This window comes from Octopus bimaculoides, chromosome 5 (assembly GCF_046866305.1).
Source record: "Octopus bimaculoides isolate indiv1 chromosome 5, ASM4686630v1, whole genome shotgun sequence".
NCBI lineage: Eukaryota > Metazoa > Mollusca > Cephalopoda > Octopoda > Octopodidae > Octopus > Octopus bimaculoides.
This window is the reverse complement of record NC_142932.1, coordinates 86,350,738-86,365,137: the sequence shown is the minus strand read 5'-3', so window position 1 is coordinate 86,365,137 and position 14,400 is coordinate 86,350,738. Positions and strand designations below refer to the sequence as shown.

The 14,400-nt window shown below is 32.8% G+C and overlaps 1 protein-coding gene across 11 annotated transcripts in view; it reads left to right on the top strand.

Annotated features, from left to right (window-relative positions):
* LOC106876495 (ubiquitin C-terminal hydrolase 7) overlaps positions 1–14,081 on the top strand; it is a 58,837-nt gene extending 44,756 nt beyond the window's left edge. For 3 of the 11 annotated variants that reach the window (XR_016241939.1, XR_016241937.1, XR_016241936.1), the window contains exons 24-34: positions 1,121–1,269; positions 1,390–1,557; positions 2,703–2,811; positions 5,362–5,439; positions 5,591–5,694; positions 6,476–6,650; positions 9,365–9,412; positions 9,523–9,594; positions 10,773–10,878; positions 12,354–13,152; positions 13,263–14,081. Coding sequence is in view for 6 of the 11 variants with exons in the window: in XM_089352523.1 (XP_089208649.1) it covers positions 1,121–1,269; positions 1,390–1,557; positions 2,703–2,811; positions 5,362–5,439; positions 5,591–5,694; positions 6,476–6,650; positions 9,365–9,412; positions 9,523–9,594; positions 10,773–10,878; positions 12,354–12,460 (1,116 nt within the window). In the remaining 5 variants the exon portion in view is untranslated. Of the gene's footprint in view, positions 1–1,120; positions 1,270–1,389; positions 1,558–2,702; positions 2,812–5,361; positions 5,440–5,590; positions 5,695–6,475; positions 6,651–9,364; positions 9,413–9,522; positions 9,595–10,772; positions 10,879–12,353 lie in introns of all 11 variants that reach the window. The other 8 variants (XM_089352524.1, XM_089352522.1, XM_089352520.1 and 5 more) reach the window with 3 other exon arrangements.
* The last annotated feature ends 319 nt before the right edge of the window (positions 14,082–14,400 follow it).

Sequence of the window (14,400 nt, the reverse complement as noted above, 5' to 3'; positions counted from 1 at the left end):
GATTTGAGAAAAGAGTTGTTGAATTCTTGTTCAGAGTACTGATTGGATTAAGTGATAGATATATGTGCTAGAGAGTAATATTGTTTACCAAAATGGATGCCAAATGTTTTTGGAACCTTGAGGATTCATCATTTAATGTCCATTTTTCATGCTGGCATGGGTTGGACAGTTTGACAAGAGCTGCACCACATTCCATAGTCTGTTTTAACTTGGTTTCTACAGCTGGATGCCTTTCCTAATGCCAGCCACTTTACAGAGTGTACTGGCTGCTTTTTACATAGCACCAGTGCTTTTGGGGTGTTAGGGGATGAAATGTGGATGGGGAGAGAAGGTTGACGAGGCAGAGCCCCAAATGAACAAGCATTACATAGGTGGTTTTACGAGCTGTAAAATGAAATTTGAGCAGCAATTCAGTTTTAAAAAATACAAAAAAACTACAATTTAGTGATAATTTTGGCGTAGTTTGGTTCACTGTCCCACAATTTCTAATGTTAAAGAAAATAGTTTGTTTTTAATCAGTACTACAATGGTTTGTTTATCAAGTGAAATAATTTCATTTCTAGCAATGCAGACACAGGCATGGATGTGTGTTTAATTAAGGTTTACTGTTCAACCACATAGTTTTGGGTTCAGCCCTGCTGCATAGCACTTTAGGCAAGTGTCTTCTACTATAACCCTGAACTGACTGAAATCTTAATTGATGGAAATGGAAAGAAGCCTATTTTCGTGTTGTGTATGTTTACGTTTCCTCGTTTTGACATTGCATGAGTGTCACTTTCATACAAGCAATGTCAAATCTAATATTCTCTGAAAACAATGTCTGACCATGAGGAAATATTACCTTGCTTTATGATTTAAATTGTTGAAATATAAATTTAATTTGGAACATTTTCTAAGTTTTCTAAGCTCTTCATTACCAAAAGTTGTTCAAAATTAGTGTATTTTGTTGGTGAAGGTCAATTAAATTTATTTCCTATTTTAAGTCAGATGACTAAGGATTCTTGTGAATTATTTAAAATGTTTCTAGTGTAAAACACATTTGTTCTATAATGTATCTTATGTTGTTTTTTGCTGTCTTGGTTCCATTTAACATAAAATATTGGTTGTATTTACCTTGCAGGAAGTGAAACCTAATCTTCTTGAAAGGATTGATGTTGATCAGTACTTTGAGAAGATGGAAGAAATAATGGATGGTGATATTTTTGTCTTTCAACGGGATGAACCAGATCTTGAAAATTATGAATTAGCTACAGCCAAAGACTATTTCAGGTAGGCTTTCTAAGCCTTAAAGGATTTGTGATTTGAGCAGTATCTTTCCACTCTGTTTTTTCAGATATTTGACAAAACTTTATTTAAAATTACATATAATAATTTTTCGCTTTTATGTAGGGACCTCTTTTACCGAGTAGAAGTAAACTTCTGTGATAAAACAATTCCAAATGATCCAGGCTTCACTCTGGAATTATCTCTACGTATGAATTATGATCAGATGGCAAATGCTGTAGCTGCTCATTTATGTACTGATCCGTATTTGCTCCAGTTCTTTAAGACCCAAGGGTGAGTAAACTGTTATCTCATTGATATCATGGACAACTTCTCAGAGCTTATTCAATTGGACGTCTATCTTTTAGAAAACAGATGAAATCAACAAGTTAGTCTTAACATTAAATAGTGTGTGATATTTTTTTTTTTTCCAACAAAAAACAGATTTAGTATAGTAGGGCTTGGTGTAAATTAACTGTAGCACTATTTCCCCATTATTAAATACATTATAAAAATATATTGGATATATTCAGAAAGTCTGTTCAATTAATATCTAAGTTTGACTGCTATTAAATGCCTTCAAGAATCTGAAGGCCTTTATGGAATTATTGTATTGGATGGATATATATATAGTCATTGAATAGGAGAGTGCTTTGTATCTTTTGATGAATTTGATGTTGAATTTCTATAAATTGATGCTTTTTTTTTTAGAATGTAGGCAGGTGATAATTTCAAGACTGGTTGTTTACTAATTAACTGGGTGTTCTTTGTTTTTATGTTCGATTGTGGTTGTTTGTATGTGGATAGTAATAGCAGCACTATCTCAGATGTGGGCAATATACTTAATGTGGATTGCAGCACTGGAGCATTGTTGAAGTTCTCTGAGGAGACAGGAGTTGTAACATCTGGTTATGTTGTAAGAAGAAATAAACACCAAATATCCTTACTCTGTTCTACTGAGTTCTTATTGTGGATTACTATGATTACTTGATCAAAATATATGTGTGGATGCTATGATAAACCAACAGAGTTAGTGAGGCCTAACATCACTAGTAAGTTTTAAGATTGTGTAGGGTGAATGTAGGAATTGCGCTACTATGAAGAGAGATGAGATTGAGATGACATCTGTTAAAAGATATGTTCATGCAGGCAGGTATCTAAGTTGTGTGTTGAAATACATACTCAATGAATAAAAAAAAATTGGGTTGTGACTTTCAGCAATCTAAGGAAACAAAATTACATTACTGAACTTTTGACATTTTATATAAAATTAAATTCTTCTAAAATGATATCATTCATGTAAATATTTAATTCCTACAGTGAATGGTGTTGCATCCTGGTTATTTAAAGTTTCATTTGTTTTGAGTTCAGTTCTCCAGGTAAAATTGCTAGTTTAAGATATTTATTTTATATTGAGCTGTTTGTTTCTAACTGTTTAGTTACAGAGATGGACCAGGGAATCCTATTCGATGTACATTTGATGGAACTTTAAAAGAGCTATTGTTCTATATTAAACCCAGACAACCCAAAAAATTATATTATCAACAGGTAATAATTTTGAAAATATCCTTCATTCAGTATATATGTAGTGTTGTATTTTTGCAATTAAAATTGAAGTGTTTTGTTTTCTTAAATAAATATATAATTTTAAACTTTTAATGTTTGTCTCTTAAATATGATCTTTTTAAAGTAACTTTTGTTAGTCTTTTATTCTTCTGCTAGTTTCAGTCATTAGATAGGTCTAGATGGGGCACTGTCTTCAGTGGATATTCACTTGTATTGATGCTAATGCTTTTATTTGGTATTTATATTGACTTGTAAAAAAAGAGTCAATTAGCATGTAAAGGGACACAAGCAAGGTGAACATAAATGTTTTTGTTTACTACTTTGTGCCATGTCACACCAGCAAGTGTGTATGCATACACACATGCACTATGCTTCCATGTATTTTCACTGACAAGGCATTTGTTTATCCAAGGCTTGTAAGAAAACATTTGCATAATATGACATACAGTAAGATTAAACCAGAACCATGTGGTTGCAAAATAAATTTAGTCGCACAACCATTTCTGTCAGAATTTGAGATAATAGTAGTAGATTAATAATTACTTGTAACATAGAAAATTATCCTCATCATTTTAACATCCGCTTTTCCATGCTTGCATGAGTGTGATTTGTTGAGACAGATTTCTACAGCTAGCTGCCCCTCCTGTCACCATTGACAAAGAAAAATTTATTTTTATTTATTTGATATGTATATATTCTACAATTAATTTATATGTATCATTAAAAACTGTCTTGGCATAGTACTTCTAAAGTAAGTTTGGATGACTCAGTCAATGGCGTTTATTCTAAAAAGTAGGTACGGTGCAGGAGAGCAATTGGGTTAAGGTTTTTATGTAACCTTTGTGAAAGTTCTACCTAAGAATACCCTTTCAGAGAGGGAGCCTACCTTTTGATAACCTATGCAATGATACATCACATATAGCTTGTTATGGGAGAGTTTTGGGAAACGAGGAAAGGAACTTAAAGCTCCATCTGTGATGTTAGCAATGTGAGTTGGTGACAACCAATAACATGATTGACAGGAGCTGGGAGCAGGAAGAACTTTGTGAGTTGTCTACACATTTAACCAGGCTCTATTACTATCAAACTATCAAAATAAAAATGGCATAATTCAAAGCCAACAATACATATGCTTGGTTCAACTCCTGGTAAGGAGCTCTGACCAACATCAAGGCAAGTAAGGACATTTACCTTAATTTTCCATGAAATGTGCCAAGTCTGGTTTGGTAAATCTGTGAACAACCCCAAGAAGAAACAAGAAAATTAGCACCTAATGAAGAAACGCCAGTTATGGGTGGGGGGATGCTGAAGAAAAGGCTTGATGCAGCCTCTACACAGGTGAAAAAAATCACCCAATTTGTTTTTGGATGAGGTAGAAGGGGAAAATGCTAGTAATTCAAAAGTGGAAAATGCTCCTTAGAGAGATACAAGAAAACTGAAGTCTCAAATCTTTTGCTCTCAGCTGTTTTAGGTCTGTAAAAATTTAGCTTGATTAAAAAAATTCTGGCACATAAGGCATATCCCTGGAACTTTACATAGTGTCCAGTAGTATGTTCAAGATGTCTTCTAAACACTTCAGTAACTCATGAATTGCTTCTGCCTGACTCCTGAGATCTAGTAAGTTATTACAGATCTCACAGTTTAAATACATCAAGATCCAAGACAGTGTCATATCCTACAAGATATATAAACACTTTAGAGTGTTGGTAAATTTATTGCAGTGAGTGTAAAATGAAATTGCAATACGGGACTGCTGTTTGGCAGAAATCCTGCAGTTGCCTTAGGATAGAGCATCATCAGTTGATCATTTGGCCTGCCTCAATGTAGAGAGTAAGGTGTTTTGTGGAATAATGGCAAGAAGTATGCCAAGATTCCTAGCACTAAATTAATTTTTAAACACATCTGTTCAGAAAATATGTATGCAGGATTTTCTTGCATTATTGAATATGATTTGTGACTTTGTTCCTTATTTAAGTAGGGAATCAGATTGTTTGGCTTGGCTAAGCAAACACATATTCAAGAGATTTTTGTTGCATTTCACAACATGGGGGACCATCAAATATGATACCTTGGACCAACCAGTCACTATACAGTTTACCATCAGGGAATTCATTACTAACTGGCAGGTACTAGAAATAGGTATCCTGATGGGTGGTTGGGGAGCATCATTTCTCCATTTTTTTTTTTTTTTTATGATAAAGTAAAAGCGCAAAATCACCAATTTCTTTTATGTGCCATTTTTCTGCCGTCACAGAAATAAAGAAGCAAAATTTATCTAGCACTGTTGGATGAACTATTATGGCAATGTCAGCTACACATCAACCACCTTCAGTCGCTTCCCTGTTTTAAACATTTTGAGACTACTGGAGTTATAGAAGTGTTGAGTAGAGGCTACAATTTAACCAATATTCTTTTATTACCCATTTTTCTTATACTTGTTAAATTATTGTAATTATAACTATTTTGACCATTTTTAAGAGATGTGATGTTTCATTAGTCTCAAGAAAACATTTGCTTTTCATATCTTTTCAGCTTAGTATACGAATCAATGAATTGGAAAATAAGAGGCAAATAAAATGTATATGGATGAATAATAAATTGAAAGAAGAGGTAAAACAATCTGCATTTGCTTCTATTCTTCCTAGTTTCTATATTACAAATCTTGTCAATTTACATTTTTGACTTATCAGTGATCTTCATTCACTTTATTCAGTGTTCTCCTTTTTCTCACTGTCAATTTGTTACTGATATTTATTTGTAGAAAGAACTTGTACTATATCCCAATAAAAATGGTAGAGTGTCTGATTTATTAGAAGAAGCTAAAAAACAAGTTGAATACTCAGAAGATGGATCAAAACGATTACGGTAAATAAAAAAAAATGTTCTCTTTTAATAGAATATGATTTTGTTTTACCATTTTTAGCTTTATTTCATTGATAACACAAGTGATATTAGTTTAGCTAATATTTCAACATCTGACTGCGGCCATGTTGGAGCACCGACTTTTAGTCGTTGAAATTGATCCCGGGACTTATTTTTCCTGAGCCTGGTACCTATTCTATCGGTCTCTTTTGCCGAACTGCTAAGTTACAGGGGTGTAAACACACCAATATCGGCTGTCAAGCAATGGTGGGAGGACACAAACACACATACACGCACACACACAAAATGTGAAAATCAAAGTTGAAATTTCTTTGAGTAATATATTCTTTTTTACACAATCATACACACCTGTGTGTGTGAGTATATATATATATATATATATATATATATATATACGACGGGCTTGTTTCAGTTTCCGTCTACCATATTCACTCTCCCTTTGTTGCTATGACAATATTATATTATTCACTTCAACAAACTATAAATGATGTGGAAAAATCTTTTATAAGTACTGGTAGGCTAATAATAAATCTTGGGAATATATTTTATAAATATTCTTCATTAAATCTATAAATTTCTACCACTTCTAATCTAAAGGCTAATCTTATTAATAGTACCATTTCATTGATTTTTATTGATAAAAATAGATCAAACATTTTGTATGAAATACCTAGCTAAGAACAAACATGTGAAATCTATTTTGTTACAAATAATGTAATAGGCTTAATTTTTAATTTATCTAAAATGTTTTGTTTTTTTATAGATTATTAGAAATCATCAGTTACAAAATCCACTCAATTCAAAAGGAAGATACTTTATTAGAAAATCTCACAAATACATCTGCTACAGCAAAGACTTATCGTGTAGAAGAGACTCCAAAAGATGAAGTAACCCTAGCTGAAGATGAGATGATCATCCCAGTTGCCCATTTTCACAAGGTAAGTTAACTCTTGCTATGCTGTATACAGGAATAACACAAGCACTAGTGATCTACAATGTGCTTTCATTTCTTTGAAAATGTCAATTTAAAGCATATACTCTCTGTGTATGGTGTTATTTTCTTCTGAACAAACTTAAAAATTTAATAGTGTTTTATTTTTTCTCATTGATAATGTTGATCTTAATGATATTTTTCACCTTTGCTTTCACTGTGGCTGTAGGATAAATATAGGGGAAAGTGATTCTGGGATGATTAAAGCAGTTTGGGATCTTGTTCAAAACGGGGGCACCAGTTTTCATTTATGTTTTATGTAGTGTTTTTGGTACCGAAAGACTTTCAAACTTCGTATACTTATCTATTTTGTGTTATAGAACAGAAAAAATTTTTTGTATTCGAATTTATTTCATGTAAAAAATTGTCTTATTTCGATAATGTCAACCAATCACTGACAAGTATTCAGTTGTTTACACTTACTCCTTTGGCAGTTTAAGCAGTGTAAAGCGTATTTAATCTCCATTACTTCTGACATTTTGCAGAGAGGCAACACACGTGTGTTCGTTTTCCCTAACCCTAATTGACTTGCTCCTTCCCTCAAAAACCAGGCCTTGTGCCTATAATAGAAAGGTTTATTAGCTACTGCCAATATGCTTCAGCCATTGTTTGACAAGGAAATAATAATTTTATCACCGCCAGAATCGTTTGAGAATCGTTTGTTTACGTAATCAGCACTTAATGAATTCGGCTGAATGGACGTCAGTCATTGGTTGAAATTACAGAAATACGACAACTTTAACATGAAATAACTTGCGATGTACGTTTTTTTGTTAAGAAGACTAAGAGAAAAAGATGTTTTATATGACACATTCTACCAGTGTCCCAAGTTTCAAAGTGTTTCGGTAAGAAAATACTGGTGCCCCTGTTTTGAACAAGATCCCCAGTTTTTTCTTTTCTCTATGTACACATTCAGGCATGGCTGTGTAGTTAAGAAATTTGTTTCACAACCTATGTGCAGACATTGTACTTTTAATGTTCAAAGGACAAGGGTATATATTTCCTAACTTGGAAATAGGAGAGACATTTGTTTATATTTGTACTATTACAATAGATGTACACATTAAGTATATGTACATTATTCAAAACATGTTGCTTACCATATTAATCACACATGCTCTCTTTTTCTCTCTCTCAAACACTTGATTCAATTTTGTGATTGATATTTGATTGAACTAGGGCAAAGAGCTGGCAGAATTATTAGCATGCTGGGCAAAATGCTTAGCAGCATTTCCTTGTGCCAAAATTTGAAACCAATATTCAATTAAACTTGGTAACATTGATTGTTATATGATTCATGTTGTTAATATTTTGGGACATCATTTCAAAAGAAAATGCTGTAATTATTCTTAATGGAACATACAGAAAATAAAATTTCTGAGTACATTTTAGCATGGTCATCATAAAATAGTGTAAAATGTCACACATTTACATTTTTGAGTAGAAAATTGGTAATCATTAGTGTTGCACTGGATGCCTTACAGTATTTTTCCTAGTTCATATGTCACCATAGCCTTTTTGGTTATGGGGGGGGGGGGGGGGGGGGCTTAATGCATCATCTTTCTAACAACACCACCTGACACCTTGGATGTCTTTTGTGTTCACTCTGTTGGAAACATTCAGGCTGAAGGATACCTCCCTGTCATCTACCAGTCCCATAGACCCTGTAAAGAGCCATGGGTACTGAGTAAAAGATGAAAAAAAAAAATCTTTGGCAGGTTGGTGCGACCATCGACTTTAAGAGCAATATATTTCAGCTCAGAATAAATTTTATTAATTCAAATAACCGCATTAAGAAAGAAGTCTGTCCTGGTAGCATAGAATTTTAGAATCCCAGAATCTGTGGATTCTTCAAAGGCATTTCAAGCTGCTGCTTGATTGTTGAAGACCTTTAACAGAGAATTATCAAGTTGCTTTAAAAAATGCTAATCGTTTGGAGAGAGATGCTTGGAATAAGCTGATGAAGGTAGAATATTAGAGCCCAGTTAATTCAATTTCTGCACTCATATGAGACAAGATCAGGCATTGTCATTGAGAACAGTTGGTCCTTATCAATTGACCAATGCTGGACATATAAACATTGGAGTTTCTTGGTGCATTTTGTCAATTTCCTGGTCATACATATCTAATCTGATGGTTTCACCTGGATTCAAGAAACAGTAGATGATTCCAATTGACAACCCCCAAACATTGATTATAATCCTCTTTATATGCAGCTTCAGTTTGGAGAAGTGTTTTGGTACTTCACCTTAGTTCAGCCACCAGGTGGCGTGCGAATGAGTTATATGGATTTTATTTTTTTTTGTTAAATATCACAATACAGTCAAGAAATGAATTGTTCTTGTTGTGCAAAAGAAGTGCATGATAAATGTTATAAGAACTCTCCTCATCCCCCACCCCACCATTCAGCTCATGCAGCATTCTGCATTTGTCAGGTTTCCTAGTTTTTCCAATGTGATGCAAATGTTCTTCTGCAACCTTTTAAGTTATTTTATGTGAAGCCAGCTTCAGTAATGACTCTGGATTGGTGGTGGCTTAATTGCAGAAGGTCATCTGTGACTTTATTCATTTTCATGGCTCACATCTCCACTTTTTAAACAAAACATCTCAGTATTTTTGCTGACATTTTTGTAATATATTTGTTTTTGCATTTATTTTTAGGATCTCTTCTGTACATTTGGAACACCATTTCTTTTGAAAGTAAAACATGTGAGTTCATTTGTTTGTGACTTCTAATTGTAATTTTATTAAGATACTAAAAACTATATAATATTTTCCTATCACAATAATTCTTGCTCTTTTTTATACAATTTTTTTAGAATGAGCCATTTTCTACTGTTAAAGAACGAATACAGAAAAAGTTAGATGTTGTTGACAAAGAATTTGAAAAGGTAAAGTTCCATGCATCTTATTTCTTTATCTTTTTTATTATTGAGCTAAGGCCATAAGGGATACAACAAATTCTATTCCTGGCATTTCTGTATAAACAGATTTTTAACTATCAACATTATCTTATGTTATTAAATAGCTCTCAACACTTTGAAATATAAATATAGCAATTATCTTTTTTATGAGAACAAACAGACTGATCTGTTAGAGACAAATAAATGTCTCTTTACATTCACTTACTAAACATTATTAATCTTGTTCTTGTCTTTTGTCATTTTCTCCTTTTTGGTTTTTAATTTAATGTTCTTATAGCCATAACCATTAGGCTTACCTTTCTGGTAAGTTTACAACAGAATAGACCTAAGAAGTCTCATTCACAGTGCAAAAATCCAGATTTGAGTTACTGAACTGGAATAACTCAAAATTCCAGTTTCACTACTCTTGGTATTTTTATTAAAAAAATCAATTATTAATGTGATGTAGGCAGTCATATATATTACTTATTTCTCTGCATTTTGATGTTTAAAAAAAAAAAAGATATATGAATTAAATGACAGTTTATTAACAAGGGATTTATTGAAGTTGTCAGTGTATGATAGAGTAATTAGGTTAGTTTCAAACAGCATTTATCTCTACCTGTATAGAAATGGACAAAAAAACCACTTCTATGAGACCCTTCTTCCCAGTTCTGCTTATTTGTTGGTTTTGTTTTGAATTCAAAACAATACCAACAAATAAGCAGTACTGAGAATAAGGCAACTTCTCTAGAGCTGGTGCCATTACAAAATGCACCCAGTACATTGTAAATTGATTGGTGAATGAAGAAAGGCAAAGTAGAGTAAAGAGGATTCTTTAGTCTTGCTTAAGACATGGCAATCTCACTAGAGCTAGTGCTTTGGTAAAATCCCTTCAGTACACTCTGCAAAGTGGCTGGCAATAAGAAGGGCATCCAGCTCTAGGAAACATCTCAATAAGGGAATGTATGAGGAAGACATGGTCCCTGACCCATCTAGGAATGCACATTGGGTCTAAATAAGAACAGCTTCAGTTTGTGACAACCCATACCAGTGTGGAAAACAATAAAAATGATATAATTTATTGCTTGTTATTTTCTTGGAGTTTAAATAAGAGTAAAACAATAACATGTATCATTTTGTATTTTCATGTTATTTATCCACAGTATAAATTTGCTGTTGTGATCATGGGACGCCAGGATTACATCACTGATGATGGAGATTCAGACTTTCAGTTAAACTTGAGTAAATTTTTACCACATCAAACATCAGGTATGTATTTGATTGTTGCAGCATGAACTGGATTAAGTGTAACTCCAGACTCAATAGTCTTAATTGAATATGAATCTATGGATTGTAGAGTGTCCACTCTAAAGTGAATTTGAATCTAGGGTTAGATTATTTACTTTATACTGATGTGTATGAACCTGGGATTGATAGAGTAACTTCATACTAAGTATGATCCTAGAATTAGTGAAGTCAAAATGTATTAAATATGGAGTTGATGCTCCCTTTTAAATATATTTTACACGTGATTGTTATTGAGTCAGTTAACAATTCCATTGTGTGTCTCTGTTGAATACTTTATAATGTATCCGTTTTAGACCAACTACTCCAGAAAAATAAAATCTTAACTGAATTCTAAAATAGTCATGAATTTGAACTGATTTAGTAAAACAACTATATTATTTATCAACATATTCATGTTTGCAGTGCAGCAAAACGTTTTTAGAGAAATTTTTGTGTAAATTTGTCCTTAGTTGCATTGTTGTATCTGCTTGCAAACTGTATCACTTTCATCTCCCAATTTGGTATAGAGCATTAAAAAAAACACAGTATTCAAAGTACTTGTATATACTATATACCACTCCAGGTATCGCCACCATTTAATACCTGGTATAGGATGGTATGTACAAGTTGATGAGTTTCACTGGTTTCTTGTGAACATTTTGGAAGAGATATATTTTAAGTTTCTACTCTGTTCTCTTTCACTAAGCCATGTGTCCTCACTGGGCACATGGCCAGTCATAGTGACAGTGAGGATTTAAGTTTCCACACTGTTCTCTTTCATTAAGCCAACATTGATTTTCAACTCAATGTTTCCAATAGTGTAAACATTCAAATTTAGTTACTAAGTTTGTAGTTTACATAATTTTTAAAATTTGAAGAAAAAAAATCTGTTTAGAAATAAATGAAAAAGATTTTGTATAAATTTCTGAGAAAACCAGAATTCCCATCATAATAATGTTGAACTGTGTGCAGCAAGTGTCTATCTAGTGAAATCACGTTTTCACTTATACAATAGTGAGATTTGCATTGATATTTGAATATAAACATATAAATGCAGGCCATCTCTGATGCTTTGATATACAACAAGGCTTAGTATTGATAATAGAAAACATCATACATGACTATTTAAGTGTTATATTAATGTTAGTTTATATTAATAGCAATGTTAATTGATATGAAGAAAGCATCAGATGTGTTGGTCACTCTGCATTGGAACACTAATTAAAATGTATCTTTTTTTATTTCTAAAATTTACATATTGTTATTTTTATATTGTCTGTCAAATCCAAATGTTTATACATTTTGAACATCCTGTTTGGATGACTTTATTGTTAATTTATTACAAATACAAAATAGTTAAACATTTCTATACAAATTCTGGAATTATGATTTGTTGTATAAATTCTATTTAAGCTGTACTGAAAATAATATTTAATTATATCTATTTTTCTTTACAGGAGGAGGATTACAGACTCGGCCTTGGCTAGGTTTGGATCATGTAAACAAAACACCTAAAAGATCCCGTTACAATTATTTGGAGAAGGCAATTAAAATTCACAATTAACTGTCAATAATTCCAAGATAGTGGCTAATGAGGAAAAAGTGAGATATGCCAAAAGCAGCAGCAGCAGCAACAACAAGAGCTGTTCATATGCAGTCATCATTGCTGTTGGTGGTCAGCTTTAATAAAGTGCTGGCAACAGCAAATTGTTGACATAGAAATGTTGGCTTGTTCTGCCAGTGGCACTTAGCTGTCTGTCCATGTGTGTGTTTGCCAGCCCTGCCAACATCATCTGCAATATTTCTGCTCTCTTCCTACATCCAATCTGCCTCTTCATCTTTTCTTCTTTTACCTTTTGTCTATACTTTTATTTTAAAAACTATTGATGATAGAGAGCGTGTAGATGTGAGCTATTTATGAAAGGGTGACTTCATTGTTCTGACAGTGGAAACTGCAGCTGGCATTAACATCTTTTAATCTCTCCCTTCTCTTTTTCTTCCCCATATCTGAAGCATTATGGCTATCACAGCTTGCTGCTTGTCCTAAACATAGTTACCAAGATTGTAACAACTTTATTTCTCTGTGGATATACCAACAAAGTTAACTGAAAATAAATATCTAAGCCACAGTAAATACAACTGTTACCACCACTACATCACATTGATTTCTGTTATTCACTGTCAAAAAAAAAAGGTACACACACACACACACACACACACACACACACACACACACACACACACGCATACATACATGTAAAGGTTTTTAACATACATTTATATTGAGAACAAAGCACAAATATTGTTATGTACACAACTTACATCCACACATATGAAACAAGTCTTTTGTTCATAAAAATCTGCAGAAATACACTGAAATTGTAATTGCTCTTTGCATACAGAAAAAGAACACACATTGTTTTAAAATATTTTTTTAAAGATCTTAAGGCAAGTGATGTGTTTTACACATTGTAGTTTGTCTACTTTCTTGCTCTTGTATATTGCCTCTTGTCTACTATTCTCTACCGTCCACCAACACATTCTAGATCAATTTCTCCTTTCATCTATTTAGTTGTACTCTTTGGTGGTGATGGTGATGATGGCACATCTTTTAGCCTTGTCTCACATTTTTTCAAATTTACTGAAACACATTAATAGCAATAGGAAAACTGTACACTAATTTGGTTCTTGAGCAACTTCTGAAGACAGCTAGCTTTGTGTAGGACTAGTGACCAGTCATTTCAATTGGCACTAACAATTTGCTGTACTTTAGTCCCCCTCTCTTGTAAAACCCTCACTTTCTCTCTTGTAGTCTTTATATTCAATTTGACTAGAATGTTAAAACTGGAGTGGAAGGTCGAAATGATTTCCAGGAAAGAAAAGGATATAGAGTTTGCTAGAGTATCTCTTGCAAGAATTTTTTTTTTAATTTTACATTTGAAATGTCAGGTTTTTCTCAGAAGGACATGTAAGAAACCAAATGACTTTTCAATGACTGGATGTACTTTTCAATGGTAAATAATAAAAGAACTGATTTTTCTGGAAATTGAACATTTCCCTTCTCTAGAACATTTGAAATCTGTTGAAAAAGGAAATATTAGAAACTGCGATATTAAAGGTGTTTAGTATAAACAACTAAAACTGGAAAGAACTGGAAAAATAATAAAACTGAAGGCTTGTTTGTAGATTTTTGTTATTTCCTATCTTTATCTCTTTATCTTAGATCAACTAAATGCAATGCTGCTTCCTTTTTACTTTGACTGTTGCATAATTTTACTGCCTCTTAATATGCATTACTACTGCATTTCCTTCACAACTATTTCTCTCTCTCTCTCTCTGTCCTAACTAAATGCTTTGCTACTTTAATTAAGTATTGACAGACTCAGATTATATCTAATGGTTCCTAACCAATTCCATAGCAGTATTTCTGTATATGTTTCCACCATCTGTCAAACTATCCAGTTGGTTGATAAAACAACCCCCTTCTTTCTCTCTTTTTTTCTC